The 27,116-nt window shown below is 35.4% G+C and overlaps 4 protein-coding genes across 4 annotated transcripts; 2 read left to right on the forward strand and 2 right to left on the reverse strand.

The window, feature by feature from the left end:
- Nucleotides 1-649: 649 nt before the first annotated feature.
- On the forward strand, nt 650-1,878 carry LOC132285377 (protein MIZU-KUSSEI 1). Its single transcript, XM_059787558.1, has one exon. The coding sequence runs from the start codon at nt 826-828 to the stop codon at nt 1,546-1,548; it is 723 nt and encodes a 240-aa protein (XP_059643541.1). The 5' UTR covers nt 650-825; the 3' UTR covers nt 1,549-1,878.
- Nucleotides 1,879-3,876: 1,998 nt separating this feature from the next.
- Nucleotides 3,877-5,765, forward strand: LOC132293595 (uncharacterized). The gene is made up of 2 exons (XM_059791134.1): nt 3,877-4,120; nt 5,478-5,765. The coding sequence occupies exons 1-2, from the start codon at nt 3,950-3,952 to the stop codon at nt 5,673-5,675; spliced, it is 369 nt and encodes a 122-aa protein (XP_059647117.1). The 5' UTR covers nt 3,877-3,949; the 3' UTR covers nt 5,676-5,765.
- Nucleotides 5,766-9,155: 3,390 nt separating this feature from the next.
- On the reverse strand, nt 9,156-14,516 carry LOC132293594 (uncharacterized). The gene is made up of 7 exons (XM_059791133.1): nt 14,013-14,516; nt 12,630-12,806; nt 12,367-12,516; nt 11,725-11,826; nt 11,570-11,640; nt 11,386-11,453; nt 9,156-9,813 (listed from the first exon to the last, which is right to left on the reverse strand). Exons 1-7 carry the CDS (start codon nt 14,217-14,219, stop codon nt 9,572-9,574), a joined length of 1,017 nt encoding a protein of 338 aa, XP_059647116.1. The 5' UTR covers nt 14,220-14,516; the 3' UTR covers nt 9,156-9,571.
- Nucleotides 14,517-17,266: 2,750 nt separating this feature from the next.
- Nucleotides 17,267-27,116, reverse strand: LOC132293596 (BEL1-like homeodomain protein 9). The gene is made up of 4 exons (XM_059791135.1): nt 25,810-27,116; nt 18,493-18,863; nt 18,321-18,381; nt 17,267-18,078 (listed from the first exon to the last, which is right to left on the reverse strand). Exons 1-4 carry the CDS (start codon nt 26,797-26,799, stop codon nt 17,554-17,556), a joined length of 1,947 nt encoding a protein of 648 aa, XP_059647118.1. The 5' UTR covers nt 26,800-27,116; the 3' UTR covers nt 17,267-17,553.

Below are 27,116 nucleotides of genomic sequence, written 5' to 3' on the forward strand. Positions count from 1 at the left end.
CACTCGAGATCTCTCTGTTTCTGGAAACTGCTGAACTTAAAAACACTATCAATATAACCATGATTTTCTGCTCATATGCGCAGCGTCGACTTGAAACCTTTTCCGAGAAACATATTGAGTGTGTGGTAACTCGGAACAAGTGTTGAAACCTTCCATTGGGAGGCCATTACTGGGAACGAGTGCACTTGACCGGTAAACCGTAAATCTTCATCATCATCATCATTCTTACCTTAATCGAGTTTGTTGTGTAATAAACGACTTATCACGAGGTGACTTTCTATATCAAAAATGTTATCTCATTTTTAAATTAGTTTATTCAGCAGCAAATGCTAGTTATATAATCTGGATTCTAATGAAACAAATGTAGTCATTCAATTCCTTTAACGCATCAAAATCTTCGGTTAAGATTCTGGACTAAATTATTACAAGTAGATCTGAACCACACTGAGAGTTACCTCTCCATATATGTCATTGCCATCCATTGGTTGCAACTTGCAAGGTAGTCCCATATGGTTTTACCTTTCCACATGTCTTGTTTAGAGAAACCCTATAAATGCCTCTAAATTTGATTTAAGTTAAACAAGAAAAAGAAAAACACACTCTCTAAAACCCTCGATATAACGGCTATATTTTCCCGCCCTCTGTAAGTCTCTGTTTATAATATATATAAATAACATATTGCAGAGACCCGTACGGTCGTACGAAGCCACCCCAGATTCAATTCGTCCTTTCAAAACCGAAAAAAAATCCATTCGCTCCTCAATCTTTAACCTTTCTTCGTCTCTCTTCGTTTCGTCGTCTTTTAAACCCCAATCGGAAACAACCATGACCAAGATCGATGCCCTCCGTCGATTCCTCCTCCCTTGCTTCACCTTACCCTCCACCACCACTCCAACCAACATTACCACCACCAAGAAACGCATAAGCACCTCGCTTCGAGACGACATCGAAGACCCCAAAAACCAAGAAGACGACTCCACCTCCACCGACAATAGCACCACCACCGCCCACCCTCTCGCACCACCGCGACCCTCCAAGACAATGGTCATCGGCACCATCTTCGGCCACCGTCACGGCCACGTCTGGTTCTGCGTCCAACACGACCGCCTCAACACCAAACCCTCCCTCCTCCTCGAACTCTCCGTCCCGACCCACCTCCTGGTCAAGGAAATGCGTTGCGGGCTAGTCCGAATCGCACTCGAGTGCCAACACCCGTCCGACTCAGAACTCAGTTCCTGCCCTCTCCACTCCGTCCCCATCTGGACCTTGACCTGTAACGGTCGCAAACTCGGGTTCGCGGTTCGGAGAAAAGCCACGGAGCAGAACCGCCTCATGCTGAAGGCGATGCAGTCCGTTACGGTCGGGGCGGGCGTTATCCCGGCAGGATACGGATCCGGGTCGTTTAAGAGTGACGGTGATGAGCTCATGTACATGAGGGCTAATTACGAGTGTGTGGTGGGGAGTGCTGACTCGGAGTCGTTTCACCTGATCAACCCGGACGAGTGCTCAGGTCAAGAACTCTGTTTTTTCTTGCTGAGGTCAAGGTAATGGAATTGGGGGCATTTTCGGTAAGAGAGACTCTTTATTGGGTCTGCAGTGATCTTTTACTGAGGATTGAAGAAGAATTTATTGGGTACTGTGTTAGAATCAGAAAATTAGGGTTTTCTGTTTCAATGATTTTCTTTTCCAAGGCTTGAAAACTGGGGTTTTCTTGCTGTACAGATTTTCTTTTTTCCTGGATTTTTTGGGTTTGTTGGAAGGGCAATCCTGGAAAAGAAATCATTTTAATTTAATTTTGGTTTAGGGGTTTGGCATTCTTATGAAATTGTGCAGAGGGATGAGTTTAAATTGACAATTTAATGAAAACTTTATTCAATAAATGAGCTTAAATTTTTGGTATATAATTCATTTGTATATGCTATGATCTTTGGTTGTTTCGTTGAAGAATTATTCTTTGATTCTTGGTAATATAGAATTGAACACTTTAAGTAAAGAAAATCCAAATCTTTTCTTCTGCCTATTGTCTGCCACATGAATGATGATTAATTTTAAATTTATTGATTTAATTTTCAAATACTGAGTTTTCATTTGTAGATCTCTCTTTTAAGTGGGATCCGTTCAGTCAAAGATTCTTGGCTCTTATTCTGTAAAATTACAGTTCAAGAATTCCTATGAGTTTCTAATTTACTGGCCACCATGATCATTTGTTATTGCACTTATATTTTCTTCATTGTTTGTGGAAATTGATTTTGACGCCTGAAAATGATTGAACCTGTAAGTTGCAATTATTTCTTAATGTGATTATTTTATTTTACTTATTATTGTTTTTTTGAAAGAAAGAATCAAATCAACCGCTAGCTACTTTGAACCATTGGATGGTTTACAAATTTCGAATGCACCGTTATAACCTACAAACTATTGTGGTTTTCCTAAACAACTTTAATAAAAATAATATTTTATAGGTGATAATTGTAGAAAAATAATGATAATAATGGGCTGAATATTCCCTAAATCAAAGAAAGATAGGCACATTTTCTTCCATTCTTAACTTTAATTCGATCTAAGAATTCATACTGTGTGTGCCTGTATCTCTTGTTAAGAGGCCGTACGAATATAGTTATTTCAATATAATATTAGTTGCAAAATTGCAAGGATAATAAAGCATTAAGATGCTCTGTGGAACAAGAATATTTTGGACCTTGGTTTTTGATAGGGAATAACATGCTCCTATAAACTGGCATATAACATGTAAAAGAGCTTTTCTTGCCTCATAATACGTACTTTCCTATATATGAAGAAAGAGGCTTTGGTAACTTTAATATCTGAATCCCTATAAGTATGCAATGTTTTGATTTTTCCTTTTTGATCTCTCTGTCTCTGGACATTTCATTGCTCAGATAATGTAGGATGATACTTCAATGAAAAATTTACCATCCAGTGTAGCAGTGATTTTCTATTTGGTCCAATCTCATATTGCCGAGTATATGACATCAAGTGGCTTGACTGAGGTTGTGGCTCATAAATAGAGCAGAATGGAAACACAGTATTCATGGAGCTGACTCCAAATAGTTGAGAAAAAGGCTCGGTGGTTGTTGTGGTCGTCCAATCTCCGTTTGCCCCTCGTGTGATGTCTTGTTTGGTGGAAGCCCAGATTGTCCCTTAACATGCAACAGGTAATTGTTTTTGTTATAACAAAAAATATTGAAAAGAAATCAACTTTTTCCTGAGCTCTGTATATTTCAGGTAATCAGTAGTCTAAAGATCAGATTGGACTCTGAATGCTTTTATAGCTTTATGACCATCATCATAAGTTGCATTAGCATTCAAAGCCCTTTATGAAAGTTTTCACTATATGTAGTTTGTATAATATTTCTGCAAGAATCTTCCAACTGAGCTTGACCATGAAGCTGTTTGACTGGTCTGCATTTGATAGCATTACCACCACAAAACACCAGATTCGAATCTTTACAGCCATATGTTTTCAATTTTTTGTCTGCTCCTTCTGTCCAAAACCATTCAGGTCAGGTCGTATCTTCACAACATTCATGGACCACTCCCAACTAGAGAGCAATCAAAGTGCACATCATATATATGTAATTTTTAACTTCTCGGATATTATAACCTTACCAGTCACAGTCTTCCATGTATTAGCTAACACAAATACTACTTTGTGTGAAAAAGTATCTTGTGTTTTGGTAGATTGTCACAAGATAGTCTTTTTAACTTCTGTAAAATAGTAGCTGTGGTTTTATGACCATATACAACAGTTGTGGAAGTTGCCACTGTAATTAATACGTGTCGATATCAAAGAGCTATGATTTTTCCAGAAACATCATGATTCAGAATTTAATATCCACCTCCGATTAATTATCCTCCTTTTCTGATAATTTTACTTATTCCTTCCACTATATAGGTTGGGTTACTGACTCCTCGATACATCAGCTAGAGCATGATAAAACATACATACCCTTTGCTTGTTAAGATGTTAGAGGGAAAAGCAATAGTGCGTGAGACGGATATGCCAAAGGAGATGCAAAGCCAGGTCATGGAGTTAGCTTACCAGGCTCTTGATCTACATGAAGTCTCCGATTGCCAATCTATTGCTCATCACATTAAACAGGTTTGTTTTTAACCTTGAAATCTTTTCAATGCCGTAGAGGTAGAATTTTATACATGTAGGTTGCTACTATCATTTAAGGTTACTGTTGCCTTTTGCTGTAATTGCCCACTGACTCATCCAGTTCCTAGTTTTGTGGGACATCAAAATGTCAATAAACTAGATCTTGGTATTGTAACTATGCAAATTTCTATAGTAAAAAAACTAGATCGTGGTAACGAAACTTCAAAGCACATGTTTTTCATTTCTCCTGAAAGGAAAAAGACATGACTGCAAAAAGTAAAACTCATGAGCTATGGAGATATTATACCCCAAGCATGACAACATTGGAAAGACAACCTCATCCCATTTTTTTGATTTGAAATCTTCTTCAAAATCAAGGCAAGTCATGATATGTTTCGTAAAAGAGATTCTGTGCTCAAACTTCAGCTGCCATCTGATAGACATATAGTTTATCTTTTTGGATAGGCAACAAATGTATTTGGAGGGGAAAGAGAGGTTATTGGATCAACTTTTAAGAACCATGATTTTTAACACAAAAGAATTTAATGAATGATTTGCTTGCTGATCCCTGTTAAGATGATATCTTTTCCTCTGTATATATATGTATGTGTGTACGGAAAAAAGTCATATATTCCCTGTGATTGTTTGTTTAAAGGTTCATTTGGTTTACAGTTAGCACCGGCCCAGAATAAACGCGAACCAAACCATTTTTAAATCAGTAAGAATCAGTTATCAGACAAAATATATATGTCTAATCAGTATATATCCACCTTTAACTTTAACTTCAAATCAAAACATAGGAATATACCATGGAGGTCATTTCACAGATTATTTGCCTTAGCAAGTGCCCCTGAATTTACACATCAATTAACAAAGCCCCAAAAGTATGATTATAGGATAGAGATTGATAGTGAACAAAGATTTTGCATACCAATTGCAAGTGGTTGGGATACATTTTTTGTGGTTTGATTTGGTTAACACCTTCACTGGATGAATGGTAATTACAGCAGTGTCATATCACACACAATACAAAGTTCTCACCCCGCAACTTCCTGGATAACAGGAGACATTGGATACCAGATGGAACACTGATGAGTTACTGAATGAATATCGAAATTGTAGAGCTGTTTATTGTTCTGAAATCTTTCTCAATCCATAACCCATAACATAAGAAATAAAAATGAATCCGGTACATTTAAATACTTTTAGATGTATTTATATTCATGTCATCTTTTTTTAAGCTATAATGCTGTCTGTATTAGAGAATGATGGTGTTCATCAATCATTTTGCTGATTTTTTTTTTTTTTTCTTCTAAATTTATCTAATATAACATCCAACTAAATTTGAATAAAAAAGAAATTAGATGAAGCTTATGGACCAGCTTGGCACTGCGTGGTTGGCAAAGACTTCGGATCTTGCATTTCACATCTATGTGGGAGTTTCATCTTTTTCTGTGTGGAAATGATGGAGTTCCTTGTCTTCAAGGATGGCAAGGACTGGACAGAAAGCAAGGAAGAAGCCATTGGATTGCTGCAGATAGTAGAAAAAAACTGATTTACAGAATCATATCTCTGCTGTGTAGTTTTTGTTATACTTCATACAAGCTCAGAACTACTACAATATATTATTTGAAATTTTCATCAACGCATCCGGGATCGTCGATTTCTCTTGCTGTACAATATGATATGTTAATTGCAAAAAAATTTGCATAAGAAATAGTAAGTGATTTTAATTCGACACATGCCTAGGGTAAGCTATATAGAGCCTCTTGTTGGTTTTATCGTACTCCAATCTGTCTAAGAAAAAACTCCTTTAATTATATTATATCATACTGTCTGCGTCTAAACTTATCGCAAATACTACTAAATAATGAAGCTATATGATGGATGGTCTAACCTGCTATGACATGTTCTTCCAAGGAAGCACCATACACACACACACACACACATACAACGTCAATCCTTAAGCACTCTAAGTGGAAGCGTTTTATTGAGTGTGTTGCGGTAAGATGTCTTCTTGTGCCTGTGATCCTTAAAGAAAAACTAAGCCAAAAGATCAACACTGTTAGATACCACGTGATTTTTGCAGAGTTTATGTAGAACTGAAGGAGCTGAAATGGAAATGAAGATAAATACTGTTAGATGCCACATGAAGGAAATGAAATGATAAGCGAAGATCAATAATACTGTTAGATACCACGTGAAGGAAATGAAATGGAAGATAAAATGACAACATGATAAGAAACTCATAGAGGATAAAGAAAAGTTTCTCCATGCAGTGTAGCCACCTCAAGTGGTACAGATTCAACTGGGATTGGACTATTGTAGGTGTTGCATGCATTGGCAGTGAGGATGATCTAATCTGCATCCCGAGGACTAGATGCGACAAATATGCTGATCTAAACCTCAGGATGCAGATTACCCAATCCTGACCCAATATTATCTTTTCATGAGGGAGGAAATGAGTTTTGAAGAGAGTGAAGGTAAAGCTTATCGACTCTTCAGAGCGTTTGCAGTAGGAAGAGGTTGATGAACTTATGAATGATGTAGAGGAATTTATAGAACTTACAATGGCTCAAAAAGTTGAAATTAAAGAATTCTACAAGTAGAGGCTGATATGGTGTAAAGACTAAAGAGATGATAATAGTATAAAGCCATGATAAGGTGCTCTCACCCTGGAATCATCACTGTTTTGTTCTTCAACAACCAATCATAAGGTGGGAACCTTCCCTTTCCTTGGACAATGATGTTGCTGCCTTCACTGGTTTCGCATGCAACAGGACTTAAGACTGTTGCCTTGCTGGCAATAGATATTATTTCAACATTTTGGAAATGCTGGAGAGTCAGAGAATAGTGTCCGTGAAGCCTACTGTTGTAATTCAAGAATCTAAAACTTTATGGACTCAACTTACTCGTGGGATTCTCGATCTAGCTCTCAGATTTTAAAGATGATGAGTCGGAAAAGAAAGGAGTCTACATCTGCATGTTGCAGCAGATTTGATGTTCTATATCATTTTTTAGGCAGTAACATATTCTTATTCCCATGCTAATTGAAAATCACATTATTGTCCCTATTTCGACCATAGAGATCGAGCTTGTTTTGTCTTATTAGCTTGTTAGGGAAAGTGGGATTTCTATATCTTTGTGAGGCAAAGAGAGATTGTTAATTTATTCACAATGATTAATTTATGTTTGTATTGAGGTATGAAACAATCTATAAGTGATAAATGGTAGCGCAGTTGTTAGGCAAAGTGAGCTTGTTTTGTCTTGTTAACTTGTTAGGGAAAGTGGGATTTCTTTATCTTTGTGAGGCAAAGAGAGATTGTTAATTTATTCATAATGATTAATTTCTGTTTGTATGAGATATGAAACATGTATAAGTGAAAAATGGTAGCAGTGCAGTTGTTAGAACCTGATATTTCCAGGGCAAGTTTAATCCCATGACTTCAACAATGAAATCAAGCTAGAGCTAAATGTCTATGTTCTGTGCGCATTCATGTTAGAACCACACAACTTATAACAGACAACCAAACATTGTCTCGCGACTGGATCATCAAGAATTCTGAGCAATGGCATCATGAAGATGACAGATGTGAATATATCCGATCCTAATAGAACAAATCTGCATATTACAGGACAAGTGGAAAATGAAATGATAGAATGCACCATGAACCAAAAGGAGATGGTGAGCGAGCTTTATATCATACCTAGCTGGGGCAGGTGGCAAAACTTGCATGAATTGCTTTCGTGCTTGAAACTTCTAATCCCCACACAGGGATAGATGCCTCGACTACTCTACAATGACATGGATAGCATCTGAGAGCTTTTCTCCCAACATTTGATAGATAGAAACGGTTAGTGGAATATAGCATATATGCAAATTCTATCAGGTGACATTATCTAGCCTTTTTACTGAGGGTTACAACCATGACCAAGAAAACAACCACATGTATACACTCCCCTGTGAATTTGGAAACTGGAATGGACCATTGTTCAAATTCATGAGCATATTATGAGGCAGACTTCGACAAAATGTTGGAAACAATCCTTGAAATCAATAATGCATAATTAGTGAAATCTGTACTCCCACACCCCTCCCCAATCGCTATTCCCTTGTTCTTCTGTACTTATATATGATGGTTAATGTCTATAGAAGCTTATAAGATTTGCTTTGTTGATTGGAGTGTACAATATTAATACATCGTGATATATTGTATATATATGTGACCGTTACCACCATGCCCTTCTTCCACTGAGCCAGCACCACAGCACTTAACACTGCCGCAGGCTAACAAATGCCACCCTTACCACTCCCCAGTGTCGTCGTTGGTGCAAAGTTAACCGGCACCACCAGGACTATCTTTACCTCTTCAGTCTTCACCACAGCCATAACTGAAGGATGAGCAGAACCTTCTTGTTGCCTCTTTTAAGTAAAGTATAATTTCAGTTGTATTAGATTGTATTTAGATTAAAGTAACGACAGCATCTTTTAACTAGGAAAAAAAAAAGACAGCATCAAGCAACTTGCTTTAGAATTTAGATGAAGCACTTGAATCAAAATAGCTTAATTATGCATTCTACAGTAGAAAAGGTTTGCAACATTTGGCTTTATTAACTTTTTCCGAATGAGATGACTAAACTTTGCAACTACTACGGAAACTTCTCTTGACACATTGGTCCATGAAGAAATTTAGGTCAACAAACTTTCAATGTGGGCGGCTGTTTCTTTTGTGGTGGCCATTACCCATTTCTCTACCAGATTGGAACACAGTGGCACCATCTATATTTCATTCCCAGTTTGTTATTGTAAACAATAATGTGCGCTGTAAAGTGAAAAACCTCTGTTAACAATGCAGATTGTACTACGCTGGCTTGACCCTTTTTTTTACATGCAAGCTAGTTAATCCTATTCATAAATTTAACTTGAGTTTTCGTAACAGTGGTATGCTTGGAATTAATAAGTAAATATGCTACTGTCCAAGTTGGGCAGGAGTCCCTGTACTCTCATTCTTCATCCAGTAATAGCTGCTCAGGATAACAAAAAATAAAATAAAGTCTTTCATCATTAGACTGTCTGTAACAGCTGATAAAAAATTCCAGCTTTAAAAAAAAAAATATGTATGCTCACAAGTAGCAAGGAAACATAACCTGAATAGAGACACGTATAAAACAACAGGAATGATGATAAAATCATCAATGAATGATACATTGGAACAGTTTACACTTGATGCAACCCTCACAATGCTATTTAATAGCCTATACAGTGACAAATATTTCCTGGCAGCAACCGCAAAATTTACCACCACGGAATTTCTCAGCAAATAAGAAGAGAGCTATTCTTCTACCTACTTTGTATCTTTAACCGACTGTTTGTATGTTCTTTTCATGTCTGAATATAAAATGAGTTACAAAACTGATAGCCCGAAAGATGGCCTCTGGATGCAATGACAATTAACTATTAGAAGGCCCATGTGACAGAAGCTTCTTCAATGTCTCATAAGTCATGAAAACAATTCCTACACTGGGAACAACTTTATAGTATTCTGGCAGAATTCCTCTATACAAGCCCCGCAGGCCTTCGGTGCGGATTATGTGCCTAAATGTCCCAGCTAGGCCAGTTTTATAGACACGGGCTCGACCAGCAACCCCTTCCAACTGCATTCTTCGCCTCACAAGATCCAAAGGGAATGTTGCTGCAAAGTATCAGGAAACCCACAAAATATCAAGAAGAGATTGGAATGAAGGCCTGATAATGAACAGCACAAAAAATGAACTGGCTTCATCAGTTGACTAAACCCATTTTTTTTTTTTTAACTAGTTCACCTGTGATATTAACATGAGTAAAACAGCAAGTTCAATTCAATCCTTGCTCACTAGATCCCAGGACAATATTGAATTTGATTGTTATTCACCCTCTTTTTTTTAAAACGCTCTTTTTCGTTCCTCCCTTTCCCTATCAATAGAGCTACCACTACACATAAACAATTAATTCTTCTATGCTTTGTCATCAACCCCAAAATTTATCACATGGCCAAAATCTCAAAAAGATATTAAGATGAATTTTTGTATTTTTCAAACATATGTCTGAACTAGTTTGACAAGCACTAAGAACACCAAAGCATCTTTGCTTTTGAATTCTTATGTATATAGGACATACATGGATGAAACCCACACCACTAATTTGTGAAAATATATAAAAACAATCAAAATATAACATTAAAAATTTATTTAAAAAACCAAAACAACTACAAATCTATTCAAGATAAATGGCCACGCTTCAATCTCAAACCAAATCAAAGCTGATTTATTTCTCTTGAATACTTAGTGTTATGCCATCCCAGCACAGTATCGCAGGTACCAAATGCAAGGCTTGTCTTTGATTAACTAAAGAGGAGAGGTGTGCTGAGCTTGTGTTCTTGAAATTAGTGGCTTTAACATATGGTGGTTCCAATATTAGCAGTAAACTTGAAATTTATTTGGTGATATTTGACAGAATTACGAGGCATTCCCTGAAAATAGCAAGTAGAATTGCTCCAAACAAAAGATGGAGGGACTCATCTCAGAGGTTGCAGGAGATAAAAAATATTGTGAGATAGGTAAAATTACCATGAATCTTTTCTTTTTTCTTTAAGTGATGCAAAAATTTCAACCATAATATCTCAACTGATAAGTTGATCCTAAAAATGAATTTTGCGGTGTCAATTTTACCAATAAACAAATGTTTGGGGTAACATGCCAATGTAGTCCTCTAAACTTAAAAGCTATAGCTCAGATATGAGTAAAATCTTCATCACATATTTCTGATTTTCGATTGAATTTAATAGATATGGTAATAATTGAGATCAATAATAGCAGTTTGGGCAAGAACAACTTCCTTAACCTCTACCTCCCTCTCCTCCAAAAAATAGACTGGTTCATGTTGAAGGAGATGATTAAGGGAATTTGTATGTGTCAGATGAAAAAGGGCATGAAAATCAGCCGCATATGTTATTTTAACCTTAACACAGATTTGATTCTGCAACGTTATGCCTAATAAAATAATTCACACTTTTACATTATATGTAAAACTAAAAGGTATTGGAAGCAGGACGATCAGTAAATTCGAAGTGTCATTTATTATACAAGAGAAGGAAACATAAGTTCTTTATTCAATATGCACATGCACAAAATGGATCTAGTAGAAACATAAATGCAAAATAACAAGCAACATGTATTCTAAGATTGGGTTGTTGGCATGTTTAAGTTGTAGGTAATGTATCTCTCACCTGTTGAAGATGCAATGCCTGAAAGACTGCCACAGGCAAGGCTGACGACAACAGTAGAATCATTGGGCCTAATGTCAAGATTTCAAAAAATCAAATGCTATGATCAAAGAACCAAGAAAGAGAAAAGAGCAGGAAGAGATGTAACTTGGCATGTGAAACAACTTAATTGATCAGTAGTCTTCACCTTTGAGAATGCCAATAAGATCTCAAGGTTTCATAAACAGAAAAGCTTATTGCTATACTGGGTCCAACCCCCTGCATCACAGAACGCATCTCAGTGGTGGATCCAAAGTACCATAGTTATAAAAGAATTAACTGAAGCACACTAAAAAGGCATACCAACAATGTTGCTCCAAGCCCCTTATAAAGGCCCAGGACACCTTCATCTCTGCAAATGGTTCGAAGCGAATGCCAAATGCCATTATAGTATATTGCACTTCTCTGCAAAGTTTTAAAATTAAGTGAGCTAAGATAAAAGCCCATACAGAAGACACGTATGGAATGGACTGGCAAATACCATGCCACCTAATTCAATCAATAACTAACAGCTTCCAGTAACAACAATAAGACACTAAGGGGAAAAAAAACACCATAGACTCAAGGACTTTAAGTCTCAAGAAATTTGGTTCCTTAAGCACTCTGTATGCACATATTGTAATAGCTTGCTGGTACGATATTAAGAATGCTTTTGCAACCATTATAAATGACCATTAATAGCTCAATGGCACAAGACTTACCTCGCTAGGGAAATCCTAGAGACATGCAATGAAACTCATAGAATGACTTTCTCTGTTATTTTCTAGAGAATTCAACCATTTAATTGTCATTCCAAACAATCAATATGCTCATACGAACATTAGTTTAGTTATCATATTGATGTATATGCATATGTATATGTGTGAACATAACTGTGTTAGTGTCCAGATACACTTCTATGGTTTAGTCTTTTTACATAATTCACTATAACTGTATTCACTTTACCTGTGCTGCAAGTCGTGTCCTCACAAGATCCAAAGGATATGTGGCAGATGCAGCCGTAATTCCTGCCATCCCACCAGCTACAAAGTGGACACCAATATCTGCACCCGCACTTCCCTTACGACTTTCCATGCCAGGAATTGATTTTAAAAACTGAAAAGGATAATATAAAAAAAATGGACAATATATAACAAAAAGAAAGTTGCAAAGATGAAAGATCAATGTATTTTAACTGAACAAAAGTAATTCACAGTAGTTTCACTGACACTTTTGTAGCGTTCATAAGCATAGAAATTCACTGAAGAATATGGAAGGCGATGCGCAATGGTGACAAGATTCCCTTTCCAAAAGGCTCTAAAGCCCTCTTCATTGACAATACGTAAAGCTTCGCGCCATATGCAGGGCTTGCTTAAAGTCGCAACATCAGAGTGCATACCTTGCACCTAAAAAGACATATAACAGTCAAACAAAAAGACCAAACAATTTTATACACTTCAAAGTCACAGAATTTTTTTTTGGGCTGATGGTAATAGCAAGCATTAAATGATTGAGTTGAAGTCAACACAACTCCCATTTAGTGGTGGCAGAAGCTGACACTCAAGTTAACAGTTGATAATAGAATTGCACGCCAATTTTGATTGTATCTTGAGACTACCAAGAAGCAGAAGCTGTGTGAATTCTATAGCTAATTTTTTTTAATAGTATTTAGTATGAACATCATAGTCATCAATAAAATGAAGAAAGTATCGATCTGGAGATACGCGGAGACTATTTTTTGCAATAAACTAACAAAGAGTTCAGGACATATTTTTGTCAGAATCATTGTGACTATTTCAACGTGCATTAGAAATTTGAAATCTTAATTCAGAATAACAAAGAGGATAAAACATTGTGAATTCCATTCATGACCTAATATGTATCCTTACGACTTACTAGTCCCATAGTCAAAATACCATCTCAGATATTACCAAACCTAAAATGACTTTTATGGAAACACACCCAAAAACATAAAACACCTAAAATATTGAAAATTTTCATAGCTATAGATACAAACATATTAAAAAGGCCATGTTGGAACTCTCTAAGCTCCAAAAACCCCAACCATATGTTTTATGATTTCTTGTATTTGTTCGTTCGTTCGTTCGCCATTGGGGCTAGATAAAATCCCAGTTTCGAATGAAGATAATAAGAAGCACACTCCACCTTTTCTTCATCCCATACCCGTCACAGTTACACTCACCCTGCATCTATTGGGTATTAGCCCATCCGATTTATTCCATGAACAATTACCAGAATAGATGTTAGTGAATATACATGGAAATGACTGTTTTCTTCATCTTGAATATGACTTAAATTGTGAAAAACCAGATCAAGACTATACTTGAGCTCCACGCCCCAACCCAATTTTAAGTTTTTCTTTTTGCAATTTTAATAATCTAAACTTAAGAAACTAAAAATTTTAATTGTTTCTTTCTGCACCATAAATTCAGGACTCACCAAATATTACTAACGCCAGAAAACATAATTAACAAAGACCCCAATTTACAGAGCATATAAGTATAGTCCAGAACGAGACAGAGAGATACATAAATATATGATTTTCTGATTCACTTGCCAAAAAAAACTGGATCAGAAAGGGTAAAACCAACCTGAAAGAGAATGGTGAGGCGAGAAAGTGGAGCCGTACAGGTCTTACTAAAAGCGCCGGCAATTCCGCCGGCGAGAAGCTGCGGCACCGTCCCTATCTGCGACTGCTGATGCACAGAGGGTTGCTGTTGCTGGTGATGGTGCAAGAATTTCCTCGTGCCTCCGTCGACGACACCTCCATGGCCAGACACGCCTACTCGGGCTTCCATCTCGGTAGCCCCCTTACCCTCTCTCTACAAAACTTCTCCTCCCTTTGCAGCAATCGAAACCCTAGAACATGGAACGAGGTGACGGTAAAACACTAGGAATGGAATTCGAAGTCATTGCGTTGAATAGATTTGTGGAAGAGAGAGAAACCCTAAAAAACCCTAACTGGAGACGCAGTTTCTAGTTCTAGTTTTTGGAGTTCTTTCAGAACTGTGGACACGCTTTGCTTTGGTATGCAACCATAGAACTGAATATTTTATTATTTTTTTCTTTTCTTTTTCTTTGTACCTGTTTTTCCATGCGTGGTTTGAACGAAAGAGCGAGCGGAAGGTGCGTGTGTCACGTTTTTTTGGAATTTGCTTCAAAAAAAGTCACGTGGTTCATGGTCCATGGACCACCTTGATGAATTTGATTTAGAGAACATATTTGACAAATTAGTTGCTCCATAACCCCAAATTTGAAATATGGACCTTGGCAGTTGGCAAGGAAACAAATTGGTTTTGATTCTTTATTATTATTTTTTATTTTTAATTTTAAAGTCCGTTCTTAAAAAAAATTATCTTATAAAATAAAAATTTATATAGTATTTGAGACTGTGATGGTTTTACTTTAACAAGAGTCCACAAATAAAAACATACTATTTCACCAAGTCTATACAATTATTTATGTGTCAAATATAATGAATCTATATTAAAATATAAGGTAATTTAATTATTTAGAAAGTTATAGTCCATGTGTATCAAATTGTATATTTATTATATATGTATATCAAATTGTGTATTTATTATATATATATATATATATATTATATTCGTCGCATTTCATCTTGTAAGAACGTTTGAGATGCTTCAAGCATTTCCTATATATAATTAGATTGTGTATTGCTAATTATATATAAAATATTATGTCTTTGATCATTAATATATATTAATTAATTTGATAGACATTTGTTAGTTGTTATAATGATCAAAACTAATCATTTGTCTGACTCCCTGAAACAAAAATAAGGAGAGGAATTTTATAAAAAAAAATTGTAAAAACATTGCAATTTTATAAATGAAAAACTGAAAAATAAGGAAACGGGCTATGAATAAAAGTAGTAATGATGCATAAACAGTTGATGTGATCTTAATGCATATTACCTAATATTTTTTACGGTAATATGCATTAAGATCATAGCAATTGTTTAGTAGTGTTTACGGTATATTACAAGTGGACTGGACCATCAATTTATACGTCTGAAAACAACATGTGTGGATTTACTTATTACTGAATGGGGGTACTAAGCCCATTAAGTTACCAATATTATTAGGACATAATATTGATAATGACCTGTTAACCAATTTTTCCATTGATTCATTCCAGAATTCCAAAGTTTCTTATGGCGTAATTCAAAATGAAATATACCTTGTGTTCCAAAATAATCCTTTATTGTATTCTTAAGAAGAAAAAAATGTTCTGCGATATTGAAGAACAGATTTTAATTTATACAAGTTAATAACTTGGGTTTTGGATAATTTATAAAATACATATGCTTGTGACAAGAAAATCTGTGAATTTTTATTATTATTACTAATATTATAAAGTGACTTTTTTTTATTGTGGGAATGAAGTGAATTGTAGTTTTATTTCTTTTAACAATTCTTTCTTGATTTGTTTCATTATTGTAAATGTATTTATCACTCTTAGCTCTTTTGTTTTTACATAAGATTTTTTTTTTCGAAATATATAATTTTTTTGTTTTTATTTTTTGATATTTGGAAAATATATAGGTCGAAATTGAGGTCGAGTCTATCATGTGGGTATAAAATAACTTTTCTAAAATTGATAAGTAAGTTACTTTTATTAGATTTTAATATATTTTTTTCTTCGTAAATATTTTAGGACAACTAAACACTAAAAAATAAAAATGTTTAAAAATATTTTACATCAAAATAAATGGAGAAAGCAGAAAATAAGAGCATTTGAATGACTTGTTTGTTACCGTTTGAGAGTGAAAAATTATACATCTAAAAGGCTGTAAAAATATGTTAAAAATAAAAAATTATAGAAATAAATAGGTTGCATTGGTGCAATTTGAGAGGGTTGTATTTGCTTTATGATCGGTTCATTAAACTGAGCTGGGTAAGAAATATGTCCAATAATATTTAGAGTAAGTCACAGTGACCATCTTTGAAGAATTGGACAAATTACACACGGGAAGGCTATTTATTATTTAATACTTTGACCTCCTTTAAATTTGTTGGTCGACAATGGAAAAGTGATTTTGAATGTGAAAAGTCAGCAATGCTTTTATATCATAATAATAGATTATATTACTTTTTTTTATTAAAGGAGACTGCAAAATTGTCATTTTATAAAATTAGTCAATAATTTTGTTAGAAAGAAAAAGCTAAAGTTGTATTGAGCACACACCAAATCTCAAAAAAAATTAAAGTAATAAACAATTAAATGGTCTACTAGCTTATAATTTGCCCAAACTTCATAATAAGTCTAGGCAATTTACTTAATATTAATCAACCCTAATTGAAGCATGTAGAATTTGGTAAGCATATTTAAATATTATTGACATTTTTTAAATGTTGGTGACATGACACTTAGAATCATTGAATCAATAATTGAACCTCTCTTTTGAAAAGATTATCTCATTTTTATTTTGAGATTGATGGAGTAACTTTTTCTTTCTTTTCTTTTCTCTTCTCATCTCTAGAAGCCAACTTTATCCAACTTTATCGGGGTTGGCTGCCACTCGGAAGAGTTTTTGCACATATGCATATATATATATTTATAAATTTGAAATTAATCGATTATATTTGCTCGTTGCTACCAAAATTTCACATGACCTTAAAGGAAGCACACTCAGCCATTTGACTCGGCAATATTCCTTTCGTTCTAAAATACTTGTCCAATCCATCCCATCTTGTGTTATAATTTTTCTCTACCTTTAGAAGGCATCTCATATAAGTGCCAGTGAATTCTCCCCTAATGACGTGAGACACACAACTGATACAGACACATTAATCTTAACTTACAAGTAGTGAGAATAATGTATTTTAATCACGGTATCAACGCACAATATATAATATAAGCTTTACCAGCATATTTCATGCGATAATTTGGTTGTATACACATCTAGAAGGAAACATTTAAAACCAGTTTGTAAAATTTTAAAAATTATGCTATCTTCGAACATACATTCTGATACCAGAATGGGGCAACAATTCGGTGTCTTGCTGCTTAGATACAGATGGTCGATGACAGCATTTCCAACTAAAGCTTCTCTGATCAGTATATTATTCAACTAGATCTGAAGACAGCTCTTGAAAAAGGATATCTTTAGCCAACAAAATCATGCAAGAGTTGTCCTCCCATAATGTCTCTTCCAAATTGTCGATTTTGTGCTTCGAAACTCATTACATACCCCTCGCTGTTTGCTTCAAGACCAAAACGACGAGCTGCATTAATCGGAAAGGGTTCCGGTAAGCCAACCCCATTATTATTCTGGTGGAGGCCAAGTGTCAAAGAAACACCACCACTGCCACCTGCAGTGCTCATACCAAGACCAACATGCGGATGGCGTGACAAATTGTTGTAAGACAAATTCATAATTGGCTCATCATTCCCCATAGATATCTCAGGAATGTCGTTTCTGGTGCGTTTAGATGAAATGTCCGCAGCTCTCTGGGTTGATGTGTTCTCTGATGCATGCAAGTCCGCTGTAGGCAAATGATCGTTTGGCCTTTCATTACTTTGTTCCTCCCTTTGTGAAGCTTTCTGAGCTTGTCGTGTTTCAAGCATGTGTATTTCTTCCACCATTGGCTTCCAGAGTCTCACTCTCGCGTTGATGAACCAGTTCGAGACCTGGTTCCCATATAGCAATGTCAATCAATAAATAAATCACCCCAATTTGATATTGACACACACAGTTTTTAATATTAAAACATAAAGCTAAAACTTGTTGAATAACATGAAACGCAACACCACATCGACCCTGTGTGTGTGCATGACCGCAGTGGGTGGTGTACTTATTTGGATGAAGTCATTTCTGGTTGCAAAACCCAAACAAGCATGGTTACAGAGATTTCACATTAAGAGTAGCTCACCTGACTACGCGAGAGACCAGTCTGGTTAGCTAACATAAGCTTGTCCGTGTCGGTAGGGTAGCTGAAACATTAAAGAGTAACTATTCAGAAATATAAAAGAAAAAATTCAAGTGTTCCTTTAGGGAAGTCTGATCAGCTAGCATGCCACAAATCAGGAAATGATATCACTTACGGGTGCAGAAAGTGTTCAAACAACCATGCCCTGAGCACAGTAACGGCACGCTCAGGGAGTCCTCTTTGGGGACGCCAAACAGGTTGATGTTCAAGAAATCCCGGTTTATGAATTGGTCTAGGGCTATAAAGGCCTCTATCAGAGTTCCCAAACCTTGGAGTCTCATCTTTCCTGTAGCCTAAATGATCATGATCTTTTGTTGCCATCTGCAGCTGGTCAGTGATTGCATTTTTCAAGCACTTGAAGTGTTTTGACATGGCTTTTAAAGCCAAGTTTGCAAATGGAGCTGCATTGCTAAGCCCAGGTACAGATTCAAATGATGCTACAACTGCCTGCATCTGTTGGTAGTAATGCTTGTACCTCCTGTAAACCTGATGCAGACAAGGTGGAAAATCATTGGATATATAAATCATATTTAACCAGTCAATACAACTCATTGTGTTGACTCTTTGAGAATCAGACTGCATATGGTTGTGAAAAAATATATGTATGTATCAAATTAGAACAAGTGACCGATCCCAACATGGGAAGTACTGAAAAAACTCAAAATAGCAAAAGCAAATATGAGACATATAATGCAGTCCGTTTAAAATAATGAACTACCATAACAAATTGATACACTTTACCATGATTTTTCAGAATTTAGTTGTCAACAAAGAAATAAGGAATAGTTTAATCTTCATACTTCTAACTTGAAGATCAAAAAAAAAAATGCCTACTAGAGATACCAAATGAGGGGCCTATTCATTTAATTTCAAATCCACAATTCGACACAAACTACAATCAAGTGGCAAGTGCCACCATGAATGGTGAAAAATCTCGAGGGCAAAAATCCCAAGACTACAATATAATTTGCCCACGCATAGTTTTGAACTTATAGAAATGTCAGTTCATACTTTGCACGCACATAAAAAATCAATATGAGTTAGCCCTGAATAGTATCTCATTGTGATTAGTCATTGGTCTAACTTCATGGATATGCATGTTAATGTATTAAACAAGTAGTTCAGTGTTACTTTTACTAAATACCTTCAAATACACATGCAGAATCCAACATAAATAGGTATAATAACATTTATATGATTTCTGAAAACTTCATATTTCAACCAACATACTAGCTAAAAATTATGTAAAATTCATATCCAGCCATATTGTATTTAAAATTTTCTTGTACATAAAAGATAGTGACATGCTTGGGAATGAATTACATTCAGATCAAGTGTTAAGAGATGACTCTCAGAAGGATGAATTATATTCACTTTAGAAGCAATTAAATAACTAGGATTAGGTATCAAATTTAAAAGATGTTTGAGAGGGCCAACTTCATATTTCAACCGAAAGTGGGAAACAGTTATTATAGACAATGTCATCATCATTATGGTATTAGCTCAAAAAAAAAAAAAAATGATGGGGGTGGGGGGATGATCAAAAATCTTTGATGGTTCTCTATTTAAGACAACACAATGATTAAATACATTCAGAAAAAGTGTGTAAGGTTGCTGAATCATAATAGACCAGTTGAATAAGGTATGTTGCTTTTTTTTTTGGTCCATATAATACATGAGGTCTTGAGGTTGTTCAAATTTGTGATTAAGTGGATATAATAGGAGAGAGAGAGATACTGATTAAGTTTTGCACACATCACCTCATCTCAAAGACTCAAACCTGGTTGCTCTGGTCCAATTAGGTTATAATTATAAATTGACTAAATCTTGAAGCTATCAGTAAAACGAATCACATTCAAGAGAAAGAAAGGAACTAGCTGTGGTAAACGCAATTGAAGGATAGACAAGCAATATTCCTTCTCTACACCAATGGCGAATGTCTGTGTAGTTAGATTTTTATTTTATTTTTTATTTTTTGGAGAATCAAAATTATGACATTTAGGAATTCAATTTCAAACTTGAACATTGAGTGTTACGGGAAGGAATGGAATGTCATAAATTGATTTACTGTTGATGGTAGGATATTGTGATAGAAAAAGAACCTCAAGGGATGATAGTTGATACCTTGTGAATGACAGGTTAGGGTTCAAGCTAGGCCCCACTGGGGCAATACGTGCCAAAAGAAAATGATACCTTCTGAGTGCAAGTTTTGGTTATTGGGTAAGTCGACTTTTGTTCAGTTAAGCAATGTTAAGAACTGATTTTTTGAGTTCAAGGGCTTGGAGGAGTCTTGTGATTATATTGAAGCTTCAATGTTGTACTTTGGATCATAATGAGATTTTTGGCTGAAAACATGTATAAGCTAGGGTAAGACAAATGAGAAGGAAACATGCACCTAAAGGTTGAGAGTTAGATATTGACTGGAATGACCATTAAGTCACCGACCTATTGCTCTGCACACTGACCAATCAGAATACGTCAAAACGTCACTCATTGATCATTGATAGAGAGGTTGGGTCTGAGCCATCAATGATGTAGCATTGGTGCAAATCAGCTAAATCCTCCTAAAAATACATGCACTAATGTGGTTAGCTAAGGACACTAGCGGATATAATACTTCCGCAAGGTTAGAGCTGAACAGTCTAGGTGATAACCTTGGTAGCAGCTTAGGTTAAGGATTGGTATTAAAGGACCAGTTTAACCCCCAAGTATAAATATAATGTATTAAACATTAAAGAAGAAAAAAGATGGGCTACAAAGAGACAGAAATGATAGTTAAATGGTCTATTACGTGAACACTGTAAGGCCTTCACACACAAATGTGAAGTGGTTATGGAAGCCCGCTGCTAGTAATTCTTCAAAATCTTCACTACAACGATACACGAGCTTTTTACTTCTTAGTCACTTAATCTGACAGTATAGATGTGTATGCAAAGCTTGTGAACAATAACACTGAAGTTGAAGAAGAGCTTAAAAAATGTTTTAATACTAAAATCACTCTTCGTTGTGTCATAGAAATCATTCTTTTGTATAAAATAACAACATTCAGGAAATATTTCCTACCAAGTACGAAAAAAATCTAGAAATCCTTATAATTCAAGAGAGCGATACCTCCCTAAATACAACAGAGGGGCAAAAAAAACCACACAGCTAACTAATGTTCAAAGCAGAAAGGAACCTTCCGCTAGGCTGAGACTTCATCCTAGTCAAGGAAGCCACCATTTTAGAAACCTCAATTTTTTAAATTACTCCGTCTATACATAAAATATAGTGCAAATGCAAGAAAAAGGTAAGTTTGGAGTGGTCCTCGTTACCTTTCTTTAAAAAAAAAATGCCCAAAAAAATTTAAGTTTCTTTATGGAGACTGTAAAAAATCATATAAACATATGATTGGTGTAAAATAATCAATGTAAATTTAATTTTAGCCTTTAGGAATGTTTTTGAGTTGTTATAAATGTAAAATTTGTCAGTTATAAGACTCATGTAGTAATGTTTTGGAGTTGAAATTGTAAGTAGCAAGCACTCTAGATTTAGATGCAAAATCTGCAATGGCACTAATGGTAAAATATTTAAAAGTGAAGGTATGTTTAAATATGCCAACATGTGGCATGATTGTTACCAATTACAAGAAGTGTTTACCCACGCTGGCAAACCTTCAACTTTCAACTCTTGGCAACTTATCCCCTGAACTTTTTAAAGAATTGCAAGTATACCCTTCTTGTTTGCTCATCGTTGAAAAAGTTACATCACTCGTAGTTCATGTGGCAAATCATTATGAAAACCCTATTTATCATTTATATTGACCAAAATGCCACATGAAATAAGGCATTTTTGTTAATATAAAAAGTAAAATACTACGTACATTTTGGTCATTTAAAAGAACATTTTGGTCAATATAAATTGTAAAATTGGGTTTTCATGATGTAACTTTTTCTACAACTAACAAATGGTAATGTGTAAATTGCGATTCTTTGAAAAAAATCAAGGGTTTTGATGCCAAATTAGAAGTTCAGGGAGGCAAGTTGCCAAAACTAGAAAGTTGGGGGAAGTTTCTTGTATTTTATCCTAAAATACATGCATCAAAGCATATAACATTGCCAAGAAATGCTCTTCTCGTATATATTTTTGCATTGATAATTTTTAAGAATATTTTGAGTATAGGTATATGATAGAATGAATAACGACAATACTTTTCACCATGAAAACTTCTTGGAAGAAGTATAAACCTTTTGCAACCAAATATTTTGTTGCAAAATGACCCTCCAATATACTGTGGTGGATTTGTGTTGGAGCTGCAAAATTTAGGCTCAAATCTAGTCGCTTTCTTGATAAATATGCATGCCAACTCATGGGGGAGTCTGTCCACACAAAAGGGTCATTTTAATAATATGATACTAGAGTATACCCTCAGCTTTCAAGGCAGTTGAGTCGGCACGAGGCCACTAGGCAGACTCAGATCTCAAGGAGTGTCAAGCCCCAAGTCACACAAAGCAGGAGCGGAGCGAGAAAGCAGCAAAATCTAAAATTCGGTTAGAGCATAAGTGCCTCCAGAACGCTTGTACACTTGTATTTGATTATGTTCACATATTTGGATATTTATATGTATAAAGCAAGTTCAATATTAATACACATGCTAAAGGAAGTTACTTGATGGAATAATAAAAATAACAATTTTATTAGCATAAGTAAATGGATTCGAGTCATGAGTAACCATTATTTCTTCTATTAGGAGATAAATAATATTTGAACTAATTGAAAATAAAATAAAATATACTACTATTTTTTTAAAATTTTGAAGGAATGCAAATGAAGAAATCTATACATTTATTCAGATTTTAAAATTATATATTATTCAATTTTTTTATACATGATTGGGTTAATTTAAGGAATTTTAAAACAACAAACATTGTAATTACATAAAGTAAAATTAACAAGTGTCTATATAATTTAATTGCGTGTATATATATATATATATACACTTGTTGATATAAGCACTTAGACAGCTATATTCTTTCAAGAACTTATTTGTATGTCTCTTATAATCAGGGCATTCATTAAGTAAATAACAGAAACAAAAATGGTCAATATTAATACAAGAATTTGTAATCTTTTTTCTTGGTTCTACACCTTTTCAATAGTTTTATATTTTTTTAATTTTTTTTATAGTTTAGTTTAGGCAAATTTCGGTTCATTACTATCCATAATAAATGTCACATGTGGTCGTTTATCGTTCAAGGAATGGGAAATCATTCCGAATTGGAGGATTCACAAATTGATTTCGAGGTATAACAAAATTCATTCGTGAATTGGGAAAGCATTTGCTCTCAGAGCAAAAACTTGCTCGCAGACCGAGAGAGTGGCACCCATTTCGAAGGATTGTGTGACTTAAGTAAGGACTCAATCTTTGTTGTGACCAGTAGCAGTGGTTTGGGGGTGATTGTGAGCATCCAAAGGGATTAGTCTTACACACCCTTTAGAAAAGAAAATTAAATAAATGAATAACACCCTCTCAAAATGCTTCTCTAAGTAATTGGTTAATAACAAATAATATGTCACATGTGATTGCAATTTCAACACTTCAAATGCCCATGTCTCTTCCTACAATTTTAAAGCAATGTTAATAAATACCATGCTTTATTTCATTGCAATTTAAACTTTTCAAATTGACCATATAAATCTCTTCCTTTAATATATAGTGATGTAGACATAACAAGATCTAATCTATTTTCAAAATATCAACAAATTTTGTTGGACATTACATACCGCCAATTTACAAAAGCATTGAGTTTAAGTTTCAAAGAATTAGCTAGCTAATAATAGATCTATTCCACAATACCTTTGATACATGCACGGGCCAACCTAAGTTCATGGTCAGTACTCAAATTAGACAGAAAATATATATATATATATATATATATATATATTACCACCTGAGATGTGTTACCGAGTACCAGACCGCAAATCGTATGTATCAGCTATATTCAACATTACTAAATATGAAGTGGTGATATACTAAATTATCTGTTGCAAAGAGAAAGTATGATTTTACTGACTTGAACAAGGATATGAGCATAAATCTTCAATAGAAATCATTTAAAGTTACCTTCTTTAGAATGATTGTGTTTCAACCGATTTCACTTTGCATAGTTACCAGAAATGCAATTTGAATTTTCAACTAATTTACCCTTTGCATGATAATCAGAAATGCAATTTTGAAAAAGATGATCTACAAGTACAGTCAAGGACCATTGACTTAATTATATTGATATTCATTAGAGTTTACAAGTATTAAATATGTGATATAAAAATTTCATACAGTATCGTCACGAACTAGTATAATGAAAACATGGATTAAGCTTTTCATGATTTTGTCTTGTACATATATAGTTTGTTATCTTAACTTTCTCAAGTTTCTAGTCCATTTTGTTAGCAAACATAAATATTTATATCATCGCAAATTAACTAGAACGAAGTCATACATCCAAAATTGACACACAGGCAATGACCTGGATGAGATTTCATAGTTCAAAAAGAGATGAGAAACACAAAAGGCAAATTTGGAGAAATTATGTTCGCTTAAACTCAATGCTTTTAGTTTACCAAGTTAATAATTCCGGACTTACCTCGTAGGTGCATGATCGGTAAAGCTAGGGGAGAAAAGGAGAAAAAGAAAGGGCAGACGCGTTGTTACCTAATCTTCTTTAAGCTTGAAAAAATACCATTATGCCTTCTGTGCACACTTTTATGGAGTATAAATCTTTTCAAATGGATTCCTTCAATCACTTTATGCACATTACACTTAAACTTAGTGATTTTTGTTACCCATTACAACTCTTTCTAATGCTGTCAGACACTTTTAAGGCACCATTCTTTGTGCATATATTCTCTCCTATCAACTTTTCCAAAAAGATGATTTTGTGATCTCTAGCAACATCTACCCCTAAAATATATACAATCACCTATAGTTCACATGGATACAGTTATATAACCTATACATTACAAACAAACTATCACTCACAGATCACCAAAGTTGAAATACTTTTATGTAATATCACATGCAACCCCTTAATTGCGTGCCCATAGCATCAATGACAAACCAACACTTTGAAATATAGTTGCGTATTTAATTGGGCACGGGCTTGTACAGTGAAAAATGCCAGTGATTCATAAAAGACCTAGCTAGGTTGAGATAGGATCACGACAGGAAATGAACAATCACATCAATGCACGAGAATCAAAACTAGTATCAGATACAAAAATAATTCAATCTAAACCAATATTGATCAACCAAACTGCACCAAAATACTTGAAGCTAAATTCAAAAATTAGACTATAAACGAAACACGAAAAAAAAAAAAAAAAAAAAGAGAACACTTAGTACGAGCTTGTAAAATGCAAATGAGGATTGTAGTGATAAATTAGAGAAGCAAACCTCATCGAGCATCGAAATTAGCCTTGATTTCTTCCTCCGATGCTCACCCCCATCTCCGGAGCTACTAATCGAATCATCAATAGTTGCAGTTTCACCAAAACTTCTTGTTGAAGGATCCATCAAAGATGAGTCGGGCGTAATCTTTTCAGTAGCGTAAATTCCCCGACCCACATCACAGAGCTCTTCAAGCAATTGCTGTGCAGGCTTTAAGAACCTCGAACCCTTGAGAATCGAAGCATAACCGGTGAACGGCCCGAGAGGAACCGAGCTTCTCGACACATCATTTGAAGTCGAACCACCACCACTACCACCAACAATGCCCGGAACAACATAGCCACCGCCACCGGAAACCACCACCTTGTCATGACTGAAACTCGAGGACTGATCGTATCTTTGCAGATTCAGTTCCAGAGGAAGATTATTGTGATTGTGATGCGAAGACAGAGACAAAGACAACGCTTGCCCATTGGTGTTATTAGCCTGATCATGATGGGCCATCGACAAGGGTTCTGGTTTAAACACCACAACATCACCGCCATTAAAGGACTGGTCGAAAATTCGAAAGTTTTGAGGGGAGTAGAGAAAAGGGTTGTTGCTGTTCATTTCTTGAATCGAGCTAGGGTTTATTTGGAGAGAGGATTGTGGATCCATGTATAAATGGTGCGGGTGTGGAGTGGAAGATGATGATGACGTACTCAAAATCCCTCCAACGTAACCCATCAAATTCACACCTTCTTCTTTAACAACCTCACAACGGTTTGACGAGCTGGGGTTTGACTTGCAGGTCGACTCGCTAAGTGGGTGGTGGTGGTGGTGGTGGTTGTTCTGGTGGTGGAGGTTGGCGCAGGTTAGCAAATCGGAAGGGAGGAGTGATGGATCGTAGAAAGGGAGTAAACCTGCGCACCCTTGGAGGCTTTCTACGCACCCAACTCTGAGTTTATCTCTCCTGCTTTGTTGTGGGACATGGTATGGTTCAAATCCCTCCGCCATGAACGAGGACAGTCTATTTTTAGAGAGAGAAAATGGAGAGCTAGGGGGAAAGTGAGGTGAAAGAGATGGCTGGGGTTTTAAGAGAGAGAAAGGGGAATAGTGAAAGAGATGTGGTGATGATGAAATGAAAGGCTATCATGATCTTCTGAGCTGCAAATATGGCAGACCCGCGCAGGTTAGCAGACAAAAAACAGACACATACTCGACGTGAACAGGGAGGGGAAAGAGAGTGAGAAACGGAGTACTTAATGGGAGGTTCACTTCACGCATCTTCACACACTGTCACTCACTCACATACACGCATAATTTCACACAAA

The sequence above is a fragment of the Cornus florida genome, unplaced genomic scaffold (assembly GCF_030987335.1).
Source record: "Cornus florida cultivar Cherokee Brave unplaced genomic scaffold, ASM3098733v1 CherokeeBrave_3.0.0_Hap2_Chr02, whole genome shotgun sequence".
In the NCBI taxonomy this organism is placed as follows: domain Eukaryota; kingdom Viridiplantae; phylum Streptophyta; class Magnoliopsida; order Cornales; family Cornaceae; genus Cornus; species Cornus florida.

Bases quoted from the DNA above. Each gene is read 5' to 3' on its own strand.
- LOC132285377 (XM_059787558.1), top strand. From the start codon at position 826: ATGACCAAGATCGATGCCCTCCGTCGATTCCTCCTCCCTTGCTTCACC.
- LOC132293595 (XM_059791134.1), top strand. From the start codon at position 3,950: ATGATAAAACATACATACCCTTTGCTTGTTAAGATGTTAGAGGGAAAA. The intron at 4,121-5,477 runs GTTTGTTTTTAA...TGAATAAAAAAG, and splicing joins TTGCTCATCACATTAAACAG to AAATTAGATGAAGCTTATGG.
- LOC132293594 (XM_059791133.1), bottom strand. From the start codon at position 14,219: ATGGAAGCCCGAGTAGGCGTGTCTGGCCATGGAGGTGTCGTCGACGGA. The intron at 12,517-12,629 runs GTCAGTGAAACT...TATCCTTTTCAG, and splicing joins CTTATGAACGCTACAAAAGT to TTTTTAAAATCAATTCCTGG. The intron at 11,641-11,724 runs GTATGCCTTTTT...TCTGTGATGCAG, and splicing joins GGCTTGGAGCAACATTGTTG to GGGGTTGGACCCAGTATAGC.
- LOC132293596 (XM_059791135.1), bottom strand. From the start codon at position 26,799: ATGGCGGAGGGATTTGAACCATACCATGTCCCACAACAAAGCAGGAGA. The intron at 18,382-18,492 runs GTAAGTGATATC...TTAATGTTTCAG, and splicing joins TTTGAACACTTTCTGCACCC to CTACCCTACCGACACGGACA. The intron at 18,079-18,320 runs GTGAGCTACTCT...TATGGGAACCAG, and splicing joins CTGGTCTCTCGCGTAGTCAG to GTCTCGAACTGGTTCATCAA.